General features: G+C 40.7%; 1 protein-coding gene across 4 annotated transcripts; it reads left to right on the forward strand.

Annotated features, from left to right (window-relative positions):
* Window positions 1-9,524: 9,524 nt before the first annotated feature.
* VDAC2 (voltage dependent anion channel 2) lies at window positions 9,525-25,247 on the forward strand. Of its 4 annotated transcripts, XM_080597569.1 has the most exons (10): window positions 13,610-13,956; window positions 14,397-14,451; window positions 17,736-17,807; window positions 18,890-18,939; window positions 20,123-20,275; window positions 20,359-20,411; window positions 20,847-21,074; window positions 22,236-22,386; window positions 23,221-23,278; window positions 24,111-25,181. In XM_080597569.1, the coding sequence occupies exons 2-10, from the start codon at window positions 14,418-14,420 to the stop codon at window positions 24,200-24,202; spliced, it is 891 nt and encodes a 296-aa protein (XP_080453695.1). In that variant the 5' UTR covers window positions 13,610-13,956; window positions 14,397-14,417; the 3' UTR covers window positions 24,203-25,181. The 4 variants fall into 4 exon arrangements, with proteins under 4 accessions (XP_080453694.1, XP_080453697.1, XP_080453695.1 ...); XM_080597568.1 differs by lacking the exons at window positions 13,610-13,956; window positions 14,397-14,451 and adding an exon at window positions 9,525-9,687 and having other exon boundaries at window positions 24,111-25,247; XM_080597571.1 differs by lacking the exons at window positions 13,610-13,956; window positions 14,397-14,451 and adding an exon at window positions 11,168-11,190.
* Window positions 25,248-25,338: the final 91 nt, after the last annotated feature.

Consider the following 25,338-nt stretch of genomic DNA (forward strand, 5'->3'; position numbering starts at 1 on the left):
AACAGGCCCTTGTACCAGCAGAGTGGAGTTACCACAGTGGTACTGCCACCGGCAGGTGCGCACTGACCGAGAACAAATTAAGCTTGTATGCCAGAAATGACATTTTCTTCCAGGAGCAGTTGCCTACAAGACAGTTACACTGGTAGCTAAATCCATAGTCAGGTACCTGCTTGGGTATCCCTGCCATGTACAAACACACCTGAGCTAAATTCAAAGCTGTGCTAGCTTGCATGGTTGATGGGTGGTCTGTAACTCATGTTGTTTTCAGTGGGGATTTTCAGCATGGATGTGCACTATATCATCTGATCGCTATTGATTTGCCCTTGCTTTTCCACTTACTATTTGTATGCACAGATCCCTCCACTGGTTTTCCCACAGCATGGGGGGAGCTGGCAAGGCACCACAGACTGGCCCAGTTCACTGCAGGGCAAGTAAAGTCACAGCATCTTCCTTGCCAGCATGTGCTATGGTGAGTTAGTTGTGAGATTACAGCAGCCTGAACTTACTTATGGCTACTTAACTGCAGTTATTCACATCCGGCCTGGGTGTTCAAAGACCAATGCCAATTAATCCCGTGCTAATAGATGTTACTACACCAGATGCAGTAAACCCTAAGTAAAATGGTTCAGCTCTTTTACTCAATCTTAAGAAATCCCCCAGATAAGAGTAAATGCATATATTTATTTTTAATATCTTTCTTAGTTTCCTCTTTTGGGAGGGGTATGCTGGTCCCCAGTCTCCAGATTTGTAAGCTGTGGGAATTTAAACCTGGCTGGATCTGGGGGTAGTGGGCAGCTGGGATGCAGGTCCCTGCTATCCCAAACTGCTGTCTCATGATGGAAGCTCTGTGAGAGCTCCTCCTGGGACAGCTAGGAAAGATGCTGGCTTAGAAAGGAGGCTCTGTTACCCCCTTGATAAGAAAGGGAGGGAGAGTAATGGGAGTGCGCTGACGGGTGAGTAATCTCATCCCTGTGTTTCTGAGGGCATTTATCAGAAGCAGAATAAAGGTAGTTTGGGTTCCTTAACTGAGTGCATAGACCTTCTTAAACATTTAATCTTGAGTAAAATGTAGTGTTCTTGAAACATTTTCTCCTTTTTAGGTCACTAAGAGATTTAGTTTTGTCTAAGGATTTCTATACGTTAATATGCCCAAAAGCAGGAAAGGAAGGGCTGAAGTTAACTTGGATTTGCACCTGTATTCTCTCAATTCTTTTTTCTTCTTTGTTCCCCTCAACCACAGAAGTCTTAAAAAGCTTGTGCTGCATTACCCACCTTCTAGTGATCATCCCTGTGATTTTTTTTGTCTTGCCATACCTCTGCTAGGCAGGAACAAACTTGTAAGCTTGGTACAAACACAGGCAGGGGAACTGAGATCTAGCACCCTATTTAGATATGGAAACCTGAGCTGTGTTGTGGTCTCTGCTAGACTGAAGATCCCTTCTGGCACAAGCACTATATGCTGCAACATCCTTTTTGCTCCTTGAACACAGGCCAAGGGTGAAAGACCTTTGAAAAGCCTTTTTTACCTGCCAGAAGTGATTAATGGCGAGCAGCCGGGCAGCAGCTCGGAACAACAGCTGGAGTGCCAGCATCCTGCCAAAAAGAGGTCCACTTGTGCGCTCAGACTACTGAGCACTGGCTTTTGTCACTTGGACATTGCTATCCTGTTCTGAAGATGTCAAAGCACATTTGAAATTCATCGTCCTGTGAAAATGAAAGCACGAAAGTAGTACTAGGCATGCCAAAAATTGCAATGGGCTTAGACAAACATATTGTACTGCATCTGGCTTCTCAGACAGCTTATTTAAAACAGTTTAAATATCTTCAAACTGTGGTTGCTGATATATAAATTCCCTGAGCAGTAAGAAATCAGGACTGTGGTCAAAGAAAATATGTGCTCCTGGTAAAACTGCTTGTGCCTGCAAAGAAAAACTGAGTAAAACTACACAGGAAAAAAAAAAAAAAGTAATACGTACATAATTATTCTTGGTCCCATCTAGCAAGCTATACAAGCCAGCTCACAAAAACTGTAAGAGCTGCTAGCAGTGCTAATTGTAGATGTGTGGAGAAGGCGAGGCTGTATGTTCATTGGCATATTGTATAATGCAGAGAACAGGTGGTGATGCTAAGAGGGAGATTCATAAGAAAGCATCCACAGCACCACTTTACACAGCTTTAACTGAAGTCCCTGTGTCAGAAGAAAGTCATCAAGCATTTTGAAAATGGTGCTGGAAGCCTGGAGAGAGTATATATCCTTTGTGGGAATGACCATGGTTTAGCTGGGATGCTCCAAGATGGGGAGAAGCTGTACATGATGCAATCTGTGCCACATTTGGCGCTTTGTACGTCTAGTCTTATGCTGCAGTACTGAGCAAGGTAACGCTGAGGAGTGCAGCAGTCCAGCATGTCACTGAATCAGTCAGACTGTGTTCGCAGATATGTAGGCTGAAACTGCAGTTTTATTAATGCAAGAGTATTTTAAAGATTTTTATGTAGGTGTTTCACTTCACTGTTTCTGGGTGAGTCTTCAGAGATGACATAACCCTGGATGACAATGTCATCAGGCTGAGGCATGTTAGGCTGCTGCTGGCTGCTTGATGGGGCTGCTTCCTGTAGTCCTACAGAACAGAAGTGTCTACATGCAAGCAGCTTGCAAGTGTTGTCTTTGATTTTGTACGTTCTTTTATAGTGTAGTGTATAATAAATGTTGTGATTATCTTCTGATCTCATTTCATCTTTCTCCTATGAGTATCTCATCTTTGTGGATCAATCTATCATGTGGAAGGATGTCTTTTAGGTATTTAATGGTGTGATTGTACTGGAAACACAGGATTGCAAACACCAACCATGAGATTTCCTGCTTGGTAACATCCCTGTTACTGCTATTAGTTGTGACCTTGGTACAGCATTTTTTTTTTAATCTCTAGAGGAATTAGCATACCCCATTTGTAGGCATATATCTAGATTATTTTAATCACTAGGTTTTTGTTTCATTCATATAAAGATTTACATTTTATCCCTATTACCAGGGGAAATAGAGACAGACTGTCTATAATTATTCTGGGTTGGCTGAATCTCCAAGCCTGCCAGCAAGAAGAATAAAAGTGTTGAGGTAAAATAAGAGAAATTTTCTGAATCCTTTCCACAGGGATACCTGGAGTGGGATAACTTAAAGCAGTTTGGCATTAATTGAGTGTAAACAGTGGATATATGGGAAGACAGTTCCATTAAAGAGGCAGAATGGAAAGGAAAGCTTATGGTTTGGTAAAATTCTGAAATGCACCATCAGGTATCTAGTAACAGAGGCATCAAAAACATTTCTTCTCAATTTCATAGGTCCTCTCAGACAGAAGAGTTGGATCCCTTGGAGTCCTCTGTGAAGCGGAAGCTTGGCCATAGCGGAGGACTGAGGCCCTCCAGCCCCCATGTCCCACAGCGGGCATTACTCATCTGTTGATGTTCAGCTTGATAATACATTCGTAGACAATCAGTACAAAGCAGTACAGTTTAAAACATGTTCCAATAACTTTCTAAAAGGTGGGAAGTTATTTCAGTAAGAATATTCATCTTGTTTCAAGACTAATTTTTAGTACTTGCATGAACTTACAATATGTACTGTGTAGTTACTTTTTAATCAAAATGCAGCTGGAAATGTGGAGTTTAAATGTGTATAAAATACTACATTTTAATACATTTTCAACAATGTTTTGTAAACAAGGCTCTCAGAATGTCACAAACATGAAAACAACACGAACTGTTGTTATCTCTGTCACCAATTATGGGATTATTTGTTAAACAGATTATTTTCCTTTTCTCATGATTTGCACAGTCTCTTCTGAAACACCTCTGTTTTCTAAAAGGCATAATAATACAAATAATAAATTATCACCTTTATTTTCTATTAGGAATTGGAAAACTTATCTATAAACATTAATTTGGATCTTTATGATGGATAACACAATGGGCACTGGCCTACAGTGGAGACTTTTGTTGAATCCAAGGACTTCATCCAGGATGTCCTATTTAAACCTTCATTTTCTGGTTTAAGGAAGGGGGAGGAATGGAACTGAAAGAAGACATTTGTAAGGTGTGAAGCAGCATTTCAGCCAATTCTTTCAGGTACACACTGCATCCTGGGAGAAAGGCGTTTAATATAATCTAACCTGCCACAGTGAAATAATCTTAAATAAAGAGGCCCTTCTACCTCGTGGAGTCTCACTTTTTATTGGCATGTATATTTGCACATGAAGGTTAGAATAAGACTGAAATACGAAATGTTTTTCAGTCAAAGTAACTTTTTATATTAAGAATTAAGAAAGTGAAATAAATCTGCAACGACACTACGTTAACTTCATTGTTAAATGGCACGATATGTTGAGTTTGTTTTTTAGGCACTGCCATCTAGCCAGCTACAGTTTTAAAGGTAAGCTTCTATCGTTTTTATGTAGTGTTCCAGGTAGATGTTTCCGATGCCGAAATCTAATTTTAAAATAGAAATCCTTATTTCCAATCAACCACGTACATCTTCAGAACCAGGGAATGATGGCTGGCTGCTGTCAGAATGCCTTACTTTTATTTAATTTTCTGTCCTTTCCATCTGAAGCTTTTCACTTCAGTTCCAAGAGCTTGTCCAATACAGTTTTTGGCTGGGCTGTTTGTTTGTGATGCTATCTTTATCATCTAGCTTTAAAATAGTATTAACCATACATTGCCCCAAAAGCATACTAACTTTCTATGTGCTTTTAAAATAAGTTGTTAATGATTAGTATCATCCAGGCATGCTCTGTTTTGTAGTTTTTCATTATATTCTATTTCTTAAGGTTATATTTTCTGCTTGAATCACAGGAGTTATGCAGAAGCCTTTCCTCATGGGTCTAGAACCAGCATTTTAGAAAACTTACCTCTACATGACAAAATGGAGCAAAGGATCACTTCTCTCTCTGAAAAGACTCTTTCCTTATGATGACTCCTTATATCAAGGAACCACATTTATTTCTCTACATATGCCCTAGCTAGTCTCCTAATGTTTATGACTTCCTTAATCTGTTGCTAGGTTAATTGAACTGCTGGCCTGTGTCTTGCTGTGAATATCCATCAAGTGATGGAGGTCTGTTTGGTTTGTAGTGCTTGGTGACATTATTTTTAAGAAATATGTATTTTGTGGATCATTACTTTTAGGGCTTTGTAACTCCTCTGAAGATTTGTATTTGGTTCCGGCTGTAATTGACACCAATGAAGCAAGTGACATTGAATTTTTCCACAATCTGCACCAGTGAACCCATCTACAAACACATACAGTCCATCTTCCCCAACACAGGCTTTTTAAGTCTCAGCATCACAATCCATCTGCAAGTCAACCATTTTCACCAATGACTTTTCATTCTTAGTTCTGTATCATGTTATATACCTGGTTAGTATAAGATAGCATTCTGAAACTAAGTTAATGACCATGGACAACAACACTATAGTCATTAAAATAGTTCTTGATAGTTTCCTAGATAGATGCATTCTACTTAGGCTATTTTTGAAATCACATTCATATACAAACACCCATATTTCTCTCTGCTTGTCCCTCAAAATACAGATTTGCAAGAGCTTCCCCGGCAAGCAGTGCCAGACAAACTTTTCTCTCCAAAACATAGTGCAAGCGAAAATTTTTAAAAGCCTGCTTTCTAAGAATTTGCTAACTCTGTTCCGAGGGTATGAAGTAGTTAAGCCTAGACACATTTTCATCCCAGATAGGAAGAAAAAGGGACAGCTAAGGAGCTGTTTTATTTCAGATGGTGCATGATTTTTCCCCGTTATTTGGCCGCATTTGTTATAGCTATCTTGTCACCTCTGAATGTGGAGGACCTTTGTGTAGATTTTTAAGCAATATCTTATCTGTCTTTCTACTGCATGCTCTGTTAGTTTTATACCTGGGTGTGCAAGTATTTCAATGTGACATTAAAAAGTTTCAGTTATGTAATGGCTGGAAAGCACGACACGTCTTTTTTTCAACATTCACTTTCTGTTGGGCTTTACAAAAAAGGTCAATATCATTATTCAAATTAATGGAAGTAATTGCTGCAGGTAAATCTGCAGTAAACCTTAGATCTCTTAATTCTTGTCAACAGACACCTTTGCCTTTGTTCCTGTCACGTTTCATTATTCCTTTGTATTAGTGCTCAGATGGGTGAGTTTTACTAGACAGAAGAGGCCTATCTTTCTATGGACTAAAATACCCGTTTCAACATAAAAAAAAAAATAAAAATAAAAATAATGTCTCAAATCGTTATAAGAACTAGTTCAGTTGGGTAAACAGCATTTTTACCTTATAAAGCACTGAACATTTTAAAACTTTTGAAAAAGCATTTAGGCTAACAAATTTCTGGACTGAGTAAATAAAAAGGAGTCAGCTGAAGTGTATATAACTAAAATATGACATTTTACTGGGGGTTGTTAGGCAAAACTAATTATAAGAATCAGTATCATCAGTTCTGCTGCACTGACGCCAGCACTGAGCAACCAGCAACTAGCTAGAGTGTGACCATACATATCTGTAGTTATATTTCTGTTAAAGAGGAAAAATCGGCCATGGACTGAGAATAGATCACCCCCACAGGACTGAAGAAAGACTGAGGTCCCACAGAATGGCCCTACCCCCAGTCCCCCTGCCTCACCAAGGCAGAGGGGACAGTGGCATTTGTCCTCCAGGAGCCAGAGCACATCCAGGTCCATGGCTACCGCTTCCTCGAAGTCCAAGGCCTTTTGGGGCAGCAGCTCAGGTTGCAGCAGCCAGGCTGTGGAACACCACCTGCTATGTTCATATCCCTGCTGCTGACAGGCCCCCTAGAAAGAGAGGTGACCTGAGGAAAAGTTGTATCCTCACAGAGAATTTCTTTGAGGTGCAGGCTGGCATGACAGTAAATACTTCAATAAATAGTAAGATTTCTTAGTATTACTAGTAGTCCCTCCAAAATCAAATGGCCAGCAAGTGCTGTTGCTGTCGAGATGCCTTCAGGTTTGAGGATGCACACTGAGAGCTGCTTACAGCCAAGACTATCATCACTAAAATTACTATGATAAAAACCATAAAGTGACTATCACAAAAAGGACAGCCTGTAAATAATGTAGAATAGTGTGATATCAGGAAAGCACATCGCTTTTCTTAGGGAAGAATTTGCCTGGAGATAAACCGCTGTCAAGCCCCCTTCCTTAACACTTTCTGTACAGTACACGGCCTGCACTGTTCTGCACCCACCTCCACGTGCTCAACACTTTTCCTCAACCATGGTATGGCTGTACCTTGTTTCTCCCCACCTTCAGGGTGGTATTTACAGAATTTAGGCTTCACCCTGGCATTGCTTCAGCAAGAAAGAAGGACTTCCACAAAAACATTGATCAGCTTCCTGCGCGCTTGTTTCCCTCACTGGGTCATGTCTTACAATGAGACAAGCTATCAGTTTCATGCAGGCAAATGAGATGTTTTCACCTACGAGTCAAATCTTGGGGGCCTGTTGATCTGTGGTGTAATTTCTTAGACAAAAAACACATTGAATTTTCTGGGGCATGTAATTCTCATTCAACTTGTTGCAGAAAACTTGAGGTGATTGAAATATTAGTGACCTAACGGCATCCTGGCTTCTATCAGGAATAGTGTAGCCAGAAGGACCAGGGAGGCGATCGTCCCCTTGTACTCTGCTCTGGTGAGGCTGCACCTTGAGTGCTGTGTTCAGTTTTGGGCTCCTCAGTACAAGAAGGACATCAAGGCCCTGGAGCGTGTCCAGAGAAGGGCCACAAAGCTGGTGAAGGGCCTGGAACACAAGTCCTGTGAGGAGCAGCTGAGGGAACTGGGGTTGTTTAGTCTGGGGAAGAGAAGGCTCAGGGCAGGCCTTACTGCTTTCTACAACTACCTGAAAGAAGTGGTGGGAAGCTGGGGGTCGAGCTCTTCTCGCAGATAACTAGCGATAGGACTAGAGGGAATGGCCTCAAGTTGTGTCAGGGGAGGTTTAGGTTGGAAATTAGGAGATATTTCTTCTCAGAAAGAGTAGTCAGACACTGGAACAGGTTGCCCAGGGAAGTGGTGGAGTCACTGTCCCTGGGGGTGTTCAAGGAAAGGTTGGACATGGTGCTTAGGGACATGGTTTAGTGGGTGACATTGGTAGTAGGGCAATGGTTGGACCAGATGATCTTGGAGGTCATTTCCAACCTTAATGATTCTATGATTCTATGCATGCAGTGCTCGGCATGTGACAAATCCCCCCTTCTGGTCTGTACTTGCTGGGGATTTACAGGGATGCCATTTGCTTCCAGCTGCAGGTCTTCACCTGGCAGGTACATGAATTGAAGCAATCACGTGTGCGCGTGTGTGTGTGCATGCATGCACTACTGTTTGCAGGATTGCAGCACAAGATGGTAAAGATAATCCATTATTTTTTAGGCATCTGTTGTTTGCTTACAATCTCCCATAGGCTCCAATGTTTGTTTGTTGATTTTTGTCTTTAATTCATGGCAATGTAACAAAATAAATGCGATGATTTATGAAAAATTATTATCTTGGATTAGCTTAAGTTTCAGTGCTTTACACCTGCTGATACTGAAGGTCTTCCACAGAAGAAGCTCTTGCTCCTCAGGTCATAGAATTATTTTTGGCGTAATTTTACTCACATGAATATTTTCACAGCATATGTATTTTCCACATCAAAAATAGCCTGGCCTACGTCTTTAAAAAAGATGTTATAGTCTACTTTCCTTTCTCTCTCTCTCTTTTTTATTTTATTTTATTTTATTTTATTTTATTTATTTTATTTTATTTTATTTTATTTTATTTTATTTTATTTTATTTTATTTTATTTTATTTTATTTTATTTTATTTTATTTTATTTTATTTTAATCTAATTACGGGCATTATCCAGCATATAAGTCAAACCCCAATCAAAGTTAATTAGCAAATTAGCTCTAACTGTTGAGCTGTTAATATCATGTGGTAATAGGGTGTAGACCTACAAAAAGCAATAATCTTCCATTATATACAGATGGTTTGTATGGCTAAGTGTAATGGCATATGAGAGATATGGTCTACATATAGGATTGAGAACCAAGAAACTCGGTGCTTCTGTCCTCTCTTTGATTCCAGTCTTCTCTGTTGGTATAAAATGGAGAAAAACACCCAAGGGAAACATGAGATGGGGTCAGGGGACAAAAACCTTGAGCAGAAATTAAAGAGAAACATCAATAACAGCAGAAATGAGTAGTCAGTCTCGTATTTACAGGAGGTGAGAACTGTTGTGCCGATCACTCAAATCATGTGCCAATCACTCCACATAAGTCATTTAAGAGTACTGGGCATCTCTTTTTGAGTTTCTCAATGTGTTTTGCAAGAATGATTGTGGTTTGTTTACAGATCATCATCTGATTCTGATTGTTTAATTGCCCCTCCCTTTCCAGGAGGTGTCTTCCCCAGAGGAGAGAACTCTATTAATTTACTCATTTTAGAGTGTCAGGAAATCTGATGGTTTGAGATCTAGCAGGTAGTAGAAGTTAGTTTTGTTAAAAAGTTGCTTATTTCTTGAGCTACTGGATACTACGAAAAAAGAATATCTGATGAAATGGAAGCTGCAACACGAAGAACAAAGATGGAAAAAAATTTACGATTGACCAAAGAAAAACCCAGAAAAAGGAATAAGTACAGGCATATCTGCATGGGTTGGTTTTCATTTCAATTCCTTCTTGCTCTTTAACAGAACCTTTTTCCTATCCCTCTTTCTGTTTACTTGGGAATGGGGCGATTTAGCATTGGTTATGGGCTAAAAGAGTGCGCAGTATCTCTATAGGCTATCACAACAACGAGTAGATTCTCATTTCTTCTCAAGAAACTGGCTGCTCATGGCTTGGACTGGCATACGCTTCGTTGGGTTAAAAACTGGCTTGATAGCCAGGCCCAAAGAGTCGTGGTTAATGGAGTTAAATCCAGTTGGAGCCCAGTCACTAGTGGAGTCCCCCAGGGCTCAGTATTAGGGCCAGTTCTCTTTAATATCTTTATCAATGATCTGGATGAGGGGATCGAGTGCACCCTCAGTAAGTTTACAGATGACACCGAGTTAGGTGCGTGTGTCGATCTGCTCGAGGGTAGGAAGGCTCTGCAGGAGGATCTGGATAGGCTGGACTGATGGGCTGAGGCCAACTGCATGAGGTTCAAGGCCAAGTGCCGGGTCCTGCACCTGGGGCGTAACAACCCCATGCAAAGCTACAGGCTGGGAGAAGAGTGGTTATAAACCTGCCCGGCAAAGAAGGATCTGGGAGTACTGGTTGATAGTCGGCTGAATATGAGCCAGCAGTGTGCTCAGGTGGCCAAGAAGGCCAACAGCATCCTGGCTTGCATAAGAAGCAGTGTGGCCAGCAGGTCTAGGGAGGTGATTGTCCCCCTGTACTCGGCTCTGGTGAGGCCGCACCTCGAGTACTGTGTTCAGTTTTGGGCCCCTCGCTACAAGAAGGACATGGAGGTGCTCGAGAGAGTCCAGAGAAGGGCAACGAAGCTGGTGAGGGGTCTGGAGAACAAGTCTTACGAGGAGCGGCTGAGGGAGCTGGGGTTGTTTAGCCTGGAGAAGAGGAGGCTCAGGGGAGACCTTATCGCTCTCTACAGTTACCTTAAAGGAGGCTGTAGAGAGGTGGGGGTTGGTCTATTCTCCCACGTGCCTGGTGACAGGACGAGGGGGAATGGGCTAAAGTTGCGCCAGGGGAGGTTTAGGTTGAATGTTAGGAAGAACTTCTTTACTGAAAGGGTTGTTAGTTAGCCATTGGAATAGGCTGCCCAGGGAGGTGGTTGAGTCACCATCCCTGGAGGTCTTTAAAAGATGTTTAGATGTAGAGCTTCTTAGTGATATGGTTTAGTGGAGGACTTGTCAGTGTTAGGTCAGAGGTTGGACTGGGTGATCTTGGAGGTCTCTTCCAACCTAGACGATTCTGTGATTTGCTTTGGCTGCAGGGCTGTGGGGAATCAGCTTTGGTTAGGTAGGTAGCTGCAAGAGGCTCTGTGTCAGCCTCACTAGGGCCTGCACACCATTTGGTTTCCCAAATTTGCTTTCTGTTTTGCTTTCTGTTTTGCTTTCCCAATTTCCGACCATTGTTGGCTTTCCCAAATCTGCTTTCTGTTTGTCCTCTCATCACTGAAGTGCTGGGCTTTCCATTGTTCATTGGTGTTTCTCTGAGGTAAGAGACTATCTGGATGTGCATATTTATCAGCTTGTTTAAGTGTCGGCCTTTATGTGGACCTGTTGTTTTAACCGTATCCTAGAAGCTGGCTTAAGTTACTTCCCCCTAATTGTTTAAGCCAAACTGAAAGAAGGCCACTTAAAACTGCTGGGGGGTGGGGGAATTAAAAGACATTCAATTTGTCAGTCTAAAGGATCCTGGCAGTATGGGACTTGTCTGCCGGCCCTCTTAGGGCTTTCCAGATGTCCTGCTTGCATAAGGGCAGTTGTATGTTAGTAAACAAAAGGTGTAGCTAGCCTAATATTCCTGCCACTGAGACAATGAATTAAGCAATGAATTAGGCAAGGCATGCCTAACAAGGAGTGTGAGAACAGAGTGAGCTTAAATGATGCCTCTGTTTGTAGCTCAGGCATTTTCTGACTCCAACAAGGTCATACAGCTATATCTAATGGATTAGTAATTAGTAATCCTCACAGGATTTCTCTTCCACGAACCAGTCTACATCCCCCTGGAGCCCAAATAAACATTAAACATCTTGCGGCAAGAATTTTCACTGAATGACACTCCTTTGGTGGGGAGAAAAAAACAAAAACAAAAAACAATAAAACATGCCCTGCTTTGCTGGTTCTCAACTTGTTTCCTGCTAGCTTCACTTATTTCCCTCCCTTTCCCTGCTGTTTATAATTTTATAATCTCTGCTGTATCCCTTTGGTCAATTTGTTTTCTGAATGAGGAGTTCTAGTTTACCCAGTTGATCATTGTTAGGCTTTTGTTAAGGCTTGCTCTCTACTGAATTTCTAACGCTTGAAGGCCTGCATCTTGTGGGGAGGGCAGACAATGACTTCAGGCTTGGGCTAGAAGTGAACATAAAATTATCCAAGATGTTTTGATACGCACACTAGATACTTGCTCTCTTTTTGATGGTCACATATATTAATCAAGTAATCGTGATTATAATGTATGGAAAGATAAGCAGGGTTTGTGTTCAAATAGTACGTTCTTGCAGTAGAGTGTTTTTTTTTTCAAGCAATGCCAGTAAAGCATATGATTCACTCGTGTCAGTCATGCATACGTGTATGTTTGTACTCATTCAAAGCAGTGATAGGTAAACTGCAAGCGGAAGGAAACAGCTGAGTGGCATGTATGCGAGAGCTGTTGAGTTACAAGTGGAAGCAAGCTCATTTAAGAGCAAGCACACCTGCATTGGATGTATGTGTGCTGGGGGATGAGGGCGAGGGCCAGGCTGTAGGAAGAAAGGTCCAGGATAAAACTGATAAATTATGCCAGGCTTGAAGGCATTCCTTCTTGGTCATGTGAGGTGCAGAAGATATGCTGTGAGATACATAGTGAACATGGGAAAGACAGGGCAACAGACTCTAGCTACAGAAGCTTGCAGTGTTCATACAGAGGAGTTCATGCACTGCTGTCTTGGATTATGTCTGTTTTGTTTCATAAAGCAAGTGATTCAGTACTTTTTCCCTTAGGGTGGGGCAGTAGTCATTTTCCTGTGTTGCTTAAAAAATAACATTAAGCCAAACCATGACTAAAGTATTAATACTAAAAACAAATCCAGCTGCCTGATGTAACTTAACTTTTATTCTGAATGGATTTTTCTATTATAGGTATGAATAATAAACGTCTGCTTTTAAATAATGAACAATTTATGCCACAATATATTTTTACTTCATGAGATCTCTCTCTATTCCCAACCTCTGTTCCAGTGCACAGTAAGACAGGCTAGTTGTCTGCTGTTATTCTCTCAGCATGTGGTTTTCTTTCTTGATTCATCAATACATTCCCTCACAGGCCTGCCAAGCTGGCATCTTTAAAAACATCAGAATTAAGTGTACTAGCCTCTTGGGTCTCCTGCTGTGAAAGTATTGGATTTAAACAGAAGTGAATCAGTTGCTTATCTTTTGATACAACTAAAAGATGCTGATTGACATTATGCTGGGCCTTAAAGTTAATATGCTTTTTTTTAATAAACTGGGAAGTTGCTGTTGTTATGGTAAATCAGTAGTGTTTGTTAGTATATAGTGTTCATACTACACAAATGTAACGTGCAGTTCTGAATCACTTTGACTTTTTGATGTTTTGATGAGGGCATACCCCAAGCAAGCACGGGAGAGCAGGGCTCCGGGGCCTAGCCAGCAGTGACCCGTGCCGGCGACCGGGGTTGCGGCAGATCTGCCATGTCACTGCCGGTGGTCCCCATGACGGCCCAGCACTGTGTGAAGAAGCCTCCCGAGGGCCGCAGCCCGCCTCGAGCTACGCCGTGCTCGGCTGTGGGATGCGGAAGGGCCTCGCCCCCCCCAAGGGTCCTCACCCCCCCCCGCAGGAGGCGGAGTACGTGAGGCGCCGGGCGCGGCCGTTGCCGCCCTCCCGCCGCAGGCCCCGCCCTCCCACAGGTCCCTCGCGGCCTCCGGGGCTGCCCGGCCGAGCGCCTGCGGCCCGCGCCGCCCCCCGCGGGGCTCCCTGCTGGGTGCCGCGTCCTCCCCCGCCGTACCGGGAGCGTTTTCCCGGGCGGCGGCGACCGCGGCCGGGCGGGGGGAGGCTCGCGGCGTCGTGCGGTGGGGAGGCGTCGTGCGGGGCGGCCCCGGCTCGTTGGGGTCCTGTGGGGCGGCGGCGGGCGGGCGGATCGGTGTCTCCTTCACTTCGCCCTCCAGTGCCAGCGCCTGCAGCAGCGCGGCCTCCTCACGGCGACACCCGCCCGCGCCCCCGGCCCCGCTCCGCCCGGCTCCGCCGCCCTCCTGCGCCAGCCAGGTGCCGCCCGGGGCCGAGGGGGCGGCGAGCGGGGCTGGGACGCGGGGCAGGGACGCGGGGCAGGGGCTCGGGCTCGTTCCCCGGCGGCGGGGCAGGATCGGCCGTACGGGTGCGAGGGGTCGCCACGAAGCCACTCGCCCAGCCGCGGGCGCGGCGCCGCGGACCTGCGGCTGTGCCCGGGCGGCGGTTACATAAGGGGCGGGGGTCAGGCCGGGATGCCCAAGATGGCCGCGCCGAGGAGTTCACCTTGCGGCTGGGCCAGGCAGGGCGCGGAGGGGCCCGAGCGGGGCCGGCGCTGCCTGGGGAAGGGAGAGGAGGGGGGCCCGGCCCGTGCCCTCTCCTTCGAGGTGGGGTGGGGGGGGCTTTGCTGTATTCTTGCTTTCGGTTTCTGAGCACGTAGTTAACCTGCAGATGTTTAATCTTCTCTCCCCTCTCCGTAGAGCCTCTAAATTGGCCTAGCTATGGTTATGCCAGTAGTGTGCCAGCCTCTGAGAAGTAAGTAGGCAGACAGTTGAAGCAAGGGTAATGAGGTTTTTTTTTTTGTTCTTTAAGCGTTAGAAGCAGTGTAAGTTTAAAGGTTAGTGTATCCGATGTATTTTTAACAAGAATATTTTAAAGAATATCTACTTATCTGTTACTATTTGCAATATTGGAATACAATTTTAGTGTAGTTGCTGCCATTTACAAAATGGGATGAGTGCTAATTTTTTTTTTCATTACGTGACCTTTAGCTTGATCTTCAATATCCCGAGGTCTAGAAATCTTTATAGAAGTCCTTGGCGTTCCTTTAATTACAGGGTGCGACACAATTTCGAAATACTACCTCGAAGGAAAGTTGTCATGTAATCATTCTGACAACATTTATACATTTTTTTCTGTTCTTTTTTTTTTTTGTCCTTTTACGTTAGTAGAAGGCATATTTGTGCATCTTGAGTAACGGATTCTTTAATGATTTTTTAATGATTTTTTTAAAGAAGGATAAAATGAAACAAAGATTATGGTGGAGCTCTTGCTTGATACCAGTGCATTCTGTGTTTATGAAATGAGGAATAAGATCTGACAGTTGCTTTCACAACCAACATATTGTCGTTAAGTGTTACCTATATTTTAGGCACTTCTAATTAGTAGTTTACATGAAAGGCAGTTTAAAACAGGATTGAAGAAAAGTACTTCTGGTTGTAAGAGTTTGCAGACCTAGCTAACTTACCAATTCTAGAGGAAACAGGAATGATTTTTTTGGCCCTGTTCTCATTTAATGAGCTTTCTCATGATGACACTAGCTTATCAAGTGTTTAGTATACCAAAAACTAACTTGTGCTTTTTCCTTTTTTCCTCTTGCACCGCCGTTAGTAAAGAAGTAGGACAGTGGTGTGAAGGTCATAAGCTGTTTTAACTTTTAACCATAAAACTTGGATCTGTAAACTGGAATGTCTGACAAATATTGGTCAGCTTCCTCGCATAGGGAGGAAGCTTAACTCGGCTGGATAAAACAGCAACATCCTTTCACTGCAGTATTTCTTTAAATTTAGACAGATACCAGTTTGTTAACCTTGCAGGCCTTTATGGCTTAATATAAATATCTTCTCTGTAATGATTGTCTAGTCAGATTGGAAGTATTTAAGGCAAGAAAGAAAAGCTCATTTGTGCTGTCAAAGTATGCCTATGATAAAGGCTAGAGACCTATTCAGAGGAAAAGTGCACAGCTAAACCTTCTCTATGTTATTTTAAACTACTAATGAATTGTACAGCAGGGATTTAGAGTGTGGGAAGACTACTGTTCCCATAATTTCTTGTAATTTGGTCCTACATCTCCTAGCTTTTATTGAATAGATTATAGAAACCATTTTCTGTGATGACACTGGGACTCATATCTGTTCTGCTGTTGAATCTTTTCCTGAAGCTTATCTTAGTTACCGTGGACTTTAACTTGGGCTAAGCCTTTTCAAGATTCAATCATGTTCAAGTAATTTTTTTAACAGACAAATTACTCTGTTAAGAAGTTGATTTTCTTTATACTCTCCAGTAAGTGCTGGATGTCTTTCTCTACTGGCTTGGATGTAGAGCTTAGCTTTCCTTACTAAAGATTTTTTTATTTATTTATTTTTAGCTAAACTGTAAATGTATATGATTTTGTGATGATGCAGTTCAAGTCTTCCTCTTGTGTTTTAGGAAGATGGAGAGAGGTACTCCGGACAACTAGCGAAGAAATTTTGGAGAAACGATGTTTAGGCACAAGGCTCTTTCTTACATGCTAAAAAGCTTTTTAAATAGTAGCAGTTGATTACAGTTAGGCTATAGCTGGCAGGTAGAATAATCAGTTGTTTGTTTTTTTTTTTGTGGATACTATTCTAAAACAGTCTGTTTAGTGGAATGATGCACTAAAGGAAATTATTCCAAATCAGGAATACCTTGCCTGATTCAGGCAAGTTTCCTTTTATGCAGATAAGACAAAAAAAGATGAAAGGTGACTTTAAAAGAAGAATAAAAAACCTGCCTCAAATCCCCTATTATTTAATACATTCATAACGATGTGCAGAAGAAAATATAAATCTTATTTAAAATTACTTTTAAAACTGGAAGTCATCTTTTCAGCTTTCAGTTAAAAGTTAATATATATGAGTACTGCCCTTGTTATTTTTTTAGGTTCTAAAGATGTTTTTCTGTTTACTTTAAAACAAAACCCATGCAAGAGCAGGATGAACAGTGAATTACGTTCATCTGGCTTTCAGCAAAACAAATGACTGACTAATTTTAAAAGATAAGACTTCTCATTTTGTTTCTGCATTAAGGCTTTTTATTGTGTTTGTCTAGTTAGTGTTTTCCCCTTTGTTTTTTGGCCCTTTGGAGAAAATTACTAACTCTTTGAAATATGCTCCATTTTCTGTGTTTTAAGACTTTAAAATACAATGCCCTTACTTAAGACCTTTTGCTGTTGAAGTAGGGGAAAAGCAGTCACCTAAGGAAGATACAGATAGAGAGCATCTTCATGGGGAGGAGGAGCACCATACATACAGCCTGTGTGGGACTTTAGGCTGGTATCCAGAAGGCTGGGGGACTGGGTCATGGCTAGTCTTGAATGATGGGTTCTTTAACAGTGAGATTGCCAGAGGCTCCCTGTCTGAGAAGCTCTCCTTAAAAGTCATTTTCTCACTGACCCAGCACTCCTAGTACTGTTTGTTTTAGGCTAACAAGAGCCCCCCCCCCCCCCAACATAAACTGTTGTACTTTGTAGGGTGGAAGACCTTCATCTGAGTGATGGCTAGGTAACGTCCCTCAAAGATCCCTTCCAAATCTTAGGTGTACTATTTAAAATACGGGGCAAAGCAGACACTCATGCTTTCACATTTTGAAAGTGAAACCTTGTAGGTCTTCTCAGATAACTTTCATAAGCATCTGTTAAATTGGGCTTTGTAGGACTTGCAGAAATATGAAAAACTTATTCAGACTTATTTCTGGTTTCCTGGTTTTCACTGGTTACTGCCAACTCTGGAAATGTGAGCTATTAGCTTGTGGTAATTAAAGGTGTGTGGTGAAGTCGACTTGAAAAGTGACAATTTCTCATCAATAATCAGGTTGCATCTGCCCAGAAAACACAGTGTTCATGGTGAACATCACTGAAAATCTGTGTGTGTTTCACAGAACACTGTAATTGTTTGAACCATTTGTCTGCTAACTGCCTTCGTGGATAAATCTGCCTTGAAGAAAGCATCTTTAAGAGTTGTAGTAGCACTTTGTGTATGGTGAAAGATTGACTATTAATTACCATTATTACCTTTCAGCTCCAATGGCAATTCCTCCGTCATATGCAGACCTTGGCAAATCTGCCAGAGATATCTTCAATAAAGGATATGGTAAGAATAGTGCCCCTTACAAAATACAGCATGGTCTGTGTTGCAGCAGTGAATTGACTATTTTATCTTGCATGTAAAGCTGAATGTTAATAGACCTGTGTTTCTGAGGAGGGTATGTTGCTTTTGTGTCATTACTGTCAGCTAATAACAGATCACTGGAGTCTTTTTGTGGGCTGTTTCGATGTGAAGTCTGTTAAACCTCACTGCCTTAGCCACATAGGTCAGGAAAGAGGTATACAAGTATGTGAGACTGAGCATCCACTGTTACTTAGCTTAGGAGCACATTTCCTCTACTGATCCTTGTGCCACAGCATTTGTTGGTATAGAAAGGAGATATATATATATATATATATATATATATATATATATATATATATATATATATATAAGTAATGTTACCACTGTAATATTGTGGTGCTTTTGGAATAGCAAGAGGAGTAGCTATCAGGATAATAAAATTCTTCAAAATTCGTAAATGCTTAATAGGCAGTTGCAAGTAAGCAGATTTTAACTATGCAGTGCTGTGTATTTCTAGTCTTTAGGAATTCGGGCAGGGTCTTTTTCACCAAGATCACCACTCGGGTCTGAGGGTAAGAATGTGAAATGACACTTGTATAAACCTACTTACATTTCAAGTCCAATAGCTGTGCGTTTCCTAGTGATTTTCCTTTGAGATCTTTCTTTCTCTTAGTGCTCAGACACAATTTTATGCATTAGGATAGCTCTTCAAATGGTGTTGAGTACAGAGTAGATGCTATTGAGGGAACACAGGAGAATGCATCTTGTCAGTAAATACGTTTACTCTTGGATATTATCTTGTTAGTTAGATATGCAATGTACAATTGAGCAGCTACTCCCTGCTTACTGTTTGGTGATGACAGAACAGAACTGGCTGCTTCTTAAGCCTCCTCTAGCTGGAGTAGTATCTGAAATTTGAGTGTTATGGAAGTCAGTCTATGGTGGTTTTTGTATATGTATATACACAGCAGTCTCAGCAGTGAGGTTGGGAAAACAGCTTCTTGGAAAATGTACCTTGTCTTAGTTAAAGCACAACTTTTTAACTTTGACTTCTGTTTATTAAGGGTTTGGGTTGGTGAAACTGGATGTGAAAACAAAATCTGCAAGTGGAGTGGTGAGTTTACTTATTCATTGTATTTCGGGGGGATGTGTTCTGATGATTTTTTAATTACGGAAGGGCATCTCCCAGATGCTATTAAGTAGATTAGGTTATATTAATGATAAATGTTTAGTGTAAAATAATTTCAGAAGCACCTAAAGCTCAGACTTCATTCTGAATATAACACTGGTATTGCAGTATGGGCCAATAAATAAAATCAGTTGTCTAGTAATCTTTGTAAAACGGCTTGTTAGCTGTCCTTCATCTTATGCCTGAAGGCTAACAAATAGCAGACATATATATATGTATATATATATACATGTATCAACTGCAGTACAAAGAAGTTGTTTGTGGTACTGTTTGTTTTTTGAAATTTTTGGCATCTTAATGCTTGTATGAAATAGTTGGCAGTGAAATAGCACTTCAAATCTGTGGCTTTTCTTTAAAGGTAGTAAAGGGCTGCAGTGATGTTCCGTGCAAGATGACTTGGTCGTGCAAGCAGTGCCTTCTATTACTTTTATCTATTTCTAGAGCAGACTTCGCAAGGTGTAAAGGTAGATCCCTGGTGCCTATCAGAACAGGAAGTTTTAACAATACGTAGCTGTCAGAGGTGTGTGTGTTACATGCTGTGTTTGCAGAGCCCTATGATCCTGTTATAGTTGTAATGTTTCTTATTTCAGCTCCTTTCTGTAAAGGACTACCAGTAATAAGTGCTAAAACTTTCTGCAGAATACAGGCTCCCATGTGAATCCCATATCAATTGCAAGTCATCATTCCCAGCAGGGGAATGTGCTGTCAACTATTAAAGATTCTTGGTTTGGCTTTTGGTTTGCTTGTTAAGAGTATCAAACGTAACCTTATATTTCAGGAACTCTTTTCCTTTTGAGGAGAATGCTTATGGTAACTACAGGCTTGCTTTTGAGTTACTTTATAAATCAATATGTTTTGTAATGCTGATACAAACGTTGCAGTTGAAATGGGGGCAAGGAAGGGGGGAGTCCTCTATGTGGACGTGAATCACCTGGCTATTAGTTCATGTTATGTCTGTCCCCCAAGTTGTCTGTTGTTGTTCAACTTGTTATGTGGCATAACAAGATCTTAATGTTTGGTGAAGAAGGGTCTTTTCTCTTTTGTCACTGTGTAAGGCTTTCATGATCACGTGTATCTTCAGTGTAACATAGACACTGTCCTTTTCTAGGAATTCACAACATCTGGTTCTTCGAACACAGACACTGGAAAAGTGAATGGGAGCTTGGAGACCAAATACAAGTGGGCTGAGTATGGGCTGACTTTCACAGAAAAATGGAACACAGATAACACTCTGGGAACAGAAATTGCAATTGAAGATCAGGTAATAGATTAGGAAAGTATTCAGTTCATTTACATAAGTGGCAGAACTGAACTTATAGCTTTGTCTTCTCTCTCTTCAATTAGATTGCCAAAGGCTTGAAGTTGACGTTTGATACAACTTTCTCACCAAATACAGGGTAAGAATTTTTAACACTTTTACTTTGTGACTACCTACACCCATGGCTGGTAAATAGCCATCTGGTGTGTCAAATCAATCGTTATGGATCCAAATTAGCAAATCCCAATGCTACTAAAGGCTTCTGTTCTTCAGCATCACATCTTGTTCTACAGGCTTAACATTGTACACTTCACAACAGCCTGCTTTCCTCATTTTCTGGGATAGGAATACTTAGTTGGAATATTACAGGAGGGATGAAGATGTTTGTCTTTATAACAATGCATGTTTTGATGATTTTTCTGGATTTTTGGTGGGTTACCTATGCTTTGACCCTGTCTAGAGGAAGCACGTGCATGGTATTTAGATGCATTCTGTTGAGGCATATGGCTCAAATTTGGCAGTTCATTGAGGAAAGATCAAGCCCTATCTTAAGATAATCTTTTCTCTGTTTCAGAAAGAAGAGTGGTAAAATTAAGTCAGCATATAAACGTGAATGCCTAAACCTAGGTTGTGATGTTGACTTTGACTTTGCTGGGCCTGCAATCCATGGTTCAGCTGTCTTTGGTTATGAAGGCTGGCTGGCTGGTTATCAGATGACTTTTGATAGTGCCAAATCGAAATTGACAAGGAACAACTTCTCTGTGGGTTACAAGACTGGAGATTTCCAACTGCACACTAATGTGTAAGTACTTAAAATTGTGTCCAGTTTTACAGAAGCAGGCTTTCTTTACCCTTTCTTCTAGTCAGAATACAAATGCCTTTCAAGCACCTCTTGGTATTTCAAGCAATTAAGCAGTGTGCTTTTTTGAATAGCAAACTTAAATAAATGTTAGTTTGTCTCTTTTCAAAATAGTAAGTACTCATAGCTTATCGTTTAAAGCATAATATATGCTACAGTTTTCCAGATGCTGAAATCAAAATTTGAAGTGCAGTACGCATAACTCCCAGATACGTCTAATTGATCATAATGCTGCTTCTAGTTTTCCCAATACATTGAACCGTATCTGACTATAATATAAAGGTAGTAGATTTGTTAGAGGTAGCAGTTAGCCTTGGGCTATTTAAGTAGGTCAGAATTAGTTTCTGGAGCAAGAACAGAGCTTTGCTGTTGGACATTTTGAGTAGCTTCTTCATCTTGCATATATGGGATGAGTGTGTGAAATGCTTAGAGTGCAACTGAAGTGTATGGCATCTTGGTTTTGAACTTCATTCAGATTGCTGCGTTTAGAGATCCTGGATGTCCTTCAGAGCAAGCTGATCATAATCTACTGAAGAATATGATGTTCTCAATCTAATACCAACTGCCATTGTTTCAGTGTGTTTATGTAGGACATAACACTTCTATTTCAAAATCAAGCTGTTTTGGAAAGAGATCAGAGGGATTGTTCAGTCTGGGTTTGTGGAAGGTGAGGCAGGGGAAGCTACAAAATACCTTAGTCTAAGCTGTAAGAATTCCATTTCAGTTCAGTAATCTCAAATAGTGTGACAAATTTTATAAAGATCTTTGAATTCATTAGAAGAATCAGGTATGTTTAGTAATCAAATTCAGAATGCTTGTTTCCTCATAACTAACATTTATATATCAGGTTAAGGATGTAAACTGGATTTTTGTTCAAGTACTTAAAATTAATTGGAGAACTAGCTGTGGCAAACTGAAAAATATTTTCATGGATTATTGCAGTTTAATTTTGCCATGAAACTTTTTTCATCTCCCTTAACCCGATCTAAAAGTGTGAAACAATTCAAACTTTCTGACTCTTGTTTTGAATAGGACAAACTGTTTTTTTAAAGTTGGGATTAAGTAGATATAAGGAGCTAACTTTTTTTTTTTATATTTGTGCAGCAATGATGGTTCTGAATTTGGTGGGTCAATTTACCAGAAAGTGAGTGACAATCTTGAAACTGCTGTAAACCTGGCTTGGACAGCAGGTAGCAACAGCACTCGCTTTGGTATTGCAGCTAAATACAAGTTGGATTCCACTGCTTCTATCTCTGTAAGTATGTCTCTAACCAAAAGGGTTATTCTAAACAGCAGCTTTTCAGTTCCTGAGCATATGTGCATTATTAGTACAAAAGATAATTGGTCAAAAAGTCTAGTAAGAGCTACTGTTACAATCCAGATGGTTGTAATTAAGCAGTATTTAAATCATGTTACTTTGCATATAGCAACATCTCTTTCAGAATCTCAAATGTTGCCCTGCTCTGCAGGACTTCACATGTGTATATATAAAAAAAAAAAAGCCAACCTACAAACAACGCAACCTGCATATCTGACCCTAAGCTTACAGATTCTTTTGAACGGTTTTTTGGAAACACTCCAGTTCTCATGGTGAGAACTTGTAAGAGATGCTGGTTGAAAAGACTATATTGCAGAACAGCTTTGCTCGTTATGAGGTTGGAATCACTCTGTAGAGGAAGTGATGCTGACTGAGAGAATTTTTGCACATAATGTTTATGATGTTATGAAGTGACCTCTGCTTGACTGACTGGTCCTGCAAAATACTAATGGAGGTTTCTTTAAATGTGTCTTGTTTTGGGAAACTGGTGGTGAGTTATTACGGCCTTCTGAAAAAAATGGGTGTAAGTTCACCTGCCAAACTACCTTCCAGTAACAGTTCTCCCTGTTCCTGCGACCTGTCTACACTTGAATAGGTTTCAGTTTTTCAGCCTAAGTTGTGGGGCATAGGCATAGCTGGAGAGACAGTTTAGTAAGCACAGAGATAATGAAAAAAGTAATACTGGGTTTGGTTAGTAAGCTCTGGCTCCTGAATGGTAATGAAGAACTCTTCAGTTATGTTTCAATTGTTGGTTTGTTTATTTTTCTCCAGGCAAAAGTCAACAATTCTAGTCTAGTTGGAGTGGGTTACACCCAGACCCTGAGGCCAGGTAAGGACTTTCACATGCATGACTTCTGTATACATATCTTCCGTGCATCACATAGAAAAATTTTGAGATCTATGTATTGATATGCAACTACTTTGATTCTTCAGAATATCTTTGTCTGTAAAACAAAGTAAGTGTTTGACAGCAGGTTATGGTGCACATTAACATTTAGATAAACAAGACATAACACTGTACCTAATGGTATTTCTGTATAATATTACTCATTGATTTGTTTAGCAGTTCACTATTGTGTTTGAAAACTTAGCTTTAAGGCTGTGCAAGCAGTCTTTTCTAGCTTTGCTTTTTCCAGTCCTATTGTACAGAACAATAGCAGATCTTGAAAAATGATTAATAATCAAAACAGCACACTTTCTGATCTACATGTTCAGAAAAAATCTGAGGAACTGAACTTTTTCTGTTTAAATATGAAAACACCTGTTAATGCTACATTACTATTGGTTAGTTATTCATTTGAAACCTAGTAAAATACATAGTTTTCATTCCCTCCCTTCCTTGGCACAAGTGTCTGTCGTTCTATGCATAATTTCTCTTTCATGCATTCCTTAATGTAGAAGAACAAACTTTCTGTGCACTTATCAAGTGGAGTCTTTGGATATGTGGTTTATAAAATGGTATTTTAAAAAAGCATCCAGTTTGCTTGATTCACATGACTAGCTTTCAGTATATTTCATGTGTAAATGAATTCTTCCATAGAGTAATTGGGAGCAAAGTAACAAACTGAGAGCTACAGCTTGTACTTGTAATGACAGAGGTTGAGTTGCAATGAAAGCTACTCTGATTATATGTTGTAAACATGCTCTTTAAAATTTTACAGGTGTGAAGCTTACTCTGTCTGCCCTGATAGACGGAAAGAGCATCAATGCTGGTGGCCATAAACTTGGCCTTGGCCTGGAATTGGAGGCTTAAAAAGGTGAAGAAACTGCTGCAGAGAAGGGATATCAGAAGAATTTGGCCTTAAAATGTATTTTCAATGTGACCAGCAGGCTTTTTTCCCAAGAAGGATGACCTAGAACAAGAGCTGTATTTGAAGTATTTAGACAGTTACTTGTTAGCTGGTTTCTAGTTAAATTGGTTACCCATCTAGTTACAATTCTGCATTAGTGCAGTCACTTAAACATTATTTAAATGTATTTAACTGTTTAATGCGCTACCCACAAATAATGAAATAGACATTTATGAAAACTGTACAATTGCGTGCATGTTTGTTTTTATGTTCCTTTTAACATTTGATATTGCCATTGAATGAAAAATGGATCAGTGGATGTCTTGAAATGAGGTCAACAGTTTTGTTAAATCACCTTAAATAGATACATTTGGTATCCCGAGACAACTCAAATTATGAATAAATCAAGTACACACACATACTTGTGCCTCAGATATTTTAAGAGTCAAGATAATAGGGTAGTGCTCAGTTAAGTTTTAACTAAAAATAACCCAAGATGTAGTGCTCTGTATCTCTGTGCAATTAAGGACCCACCCCTCCCTTGTGAACATTGAATATAGCTGGTTTTCACCAAACAGTTAAAATTCCTCAAGCAAGTCGAATGTTTTTTTTCTGTCAGGTAAGGTTTGTCATATCAGATGGTTGAATTCCCTCTGTTGTTCCATGGGCAAGACTTTACTGCATTACTAGTTGGCCTGCCGATGTAGAGAATGCAGAAAGACGTGCTTGCCACATTGAGACATTTAAAAACTGTTCCTTGATGCTTTGCCCAACAGTGGGGGGAGAAAACTCACAAACACTCGTTTTGCTTATAATTGTGTGAAGTGAGACTTCTCTGCAACTGAATGTAATAGTGTCATGGTACAACAGCCTGCTTAGCCCAACTGCTTTGAAGGTTTCTGCTTAAAATAAATGAAATAAAGGCTTAATTTTAAATGGAAATGGAGGAAAACATAACCAATTTTGCTTTCCCATTGACTAATAAATCTTGGTAGATATGATCAGAAATGTGGACTAATAGAAAAACTTGTATTTTTTCCAGGGTGGCATCTCTTAAAATCACACTGTTAAGGTCAAGCATAAGTAGCTGTAGTTGCTT

Source organism: Anser brachyrhynchus, assembly GCF_964034855.1.
Source record: "Anser brachyrhynchus genome assembly, chromosome: 6".
NCBI lineage: Eukaryota > Metazoa > Chordata > Aves > Anseriformes > Anatidae > Anser > Anser brachyrhynchus.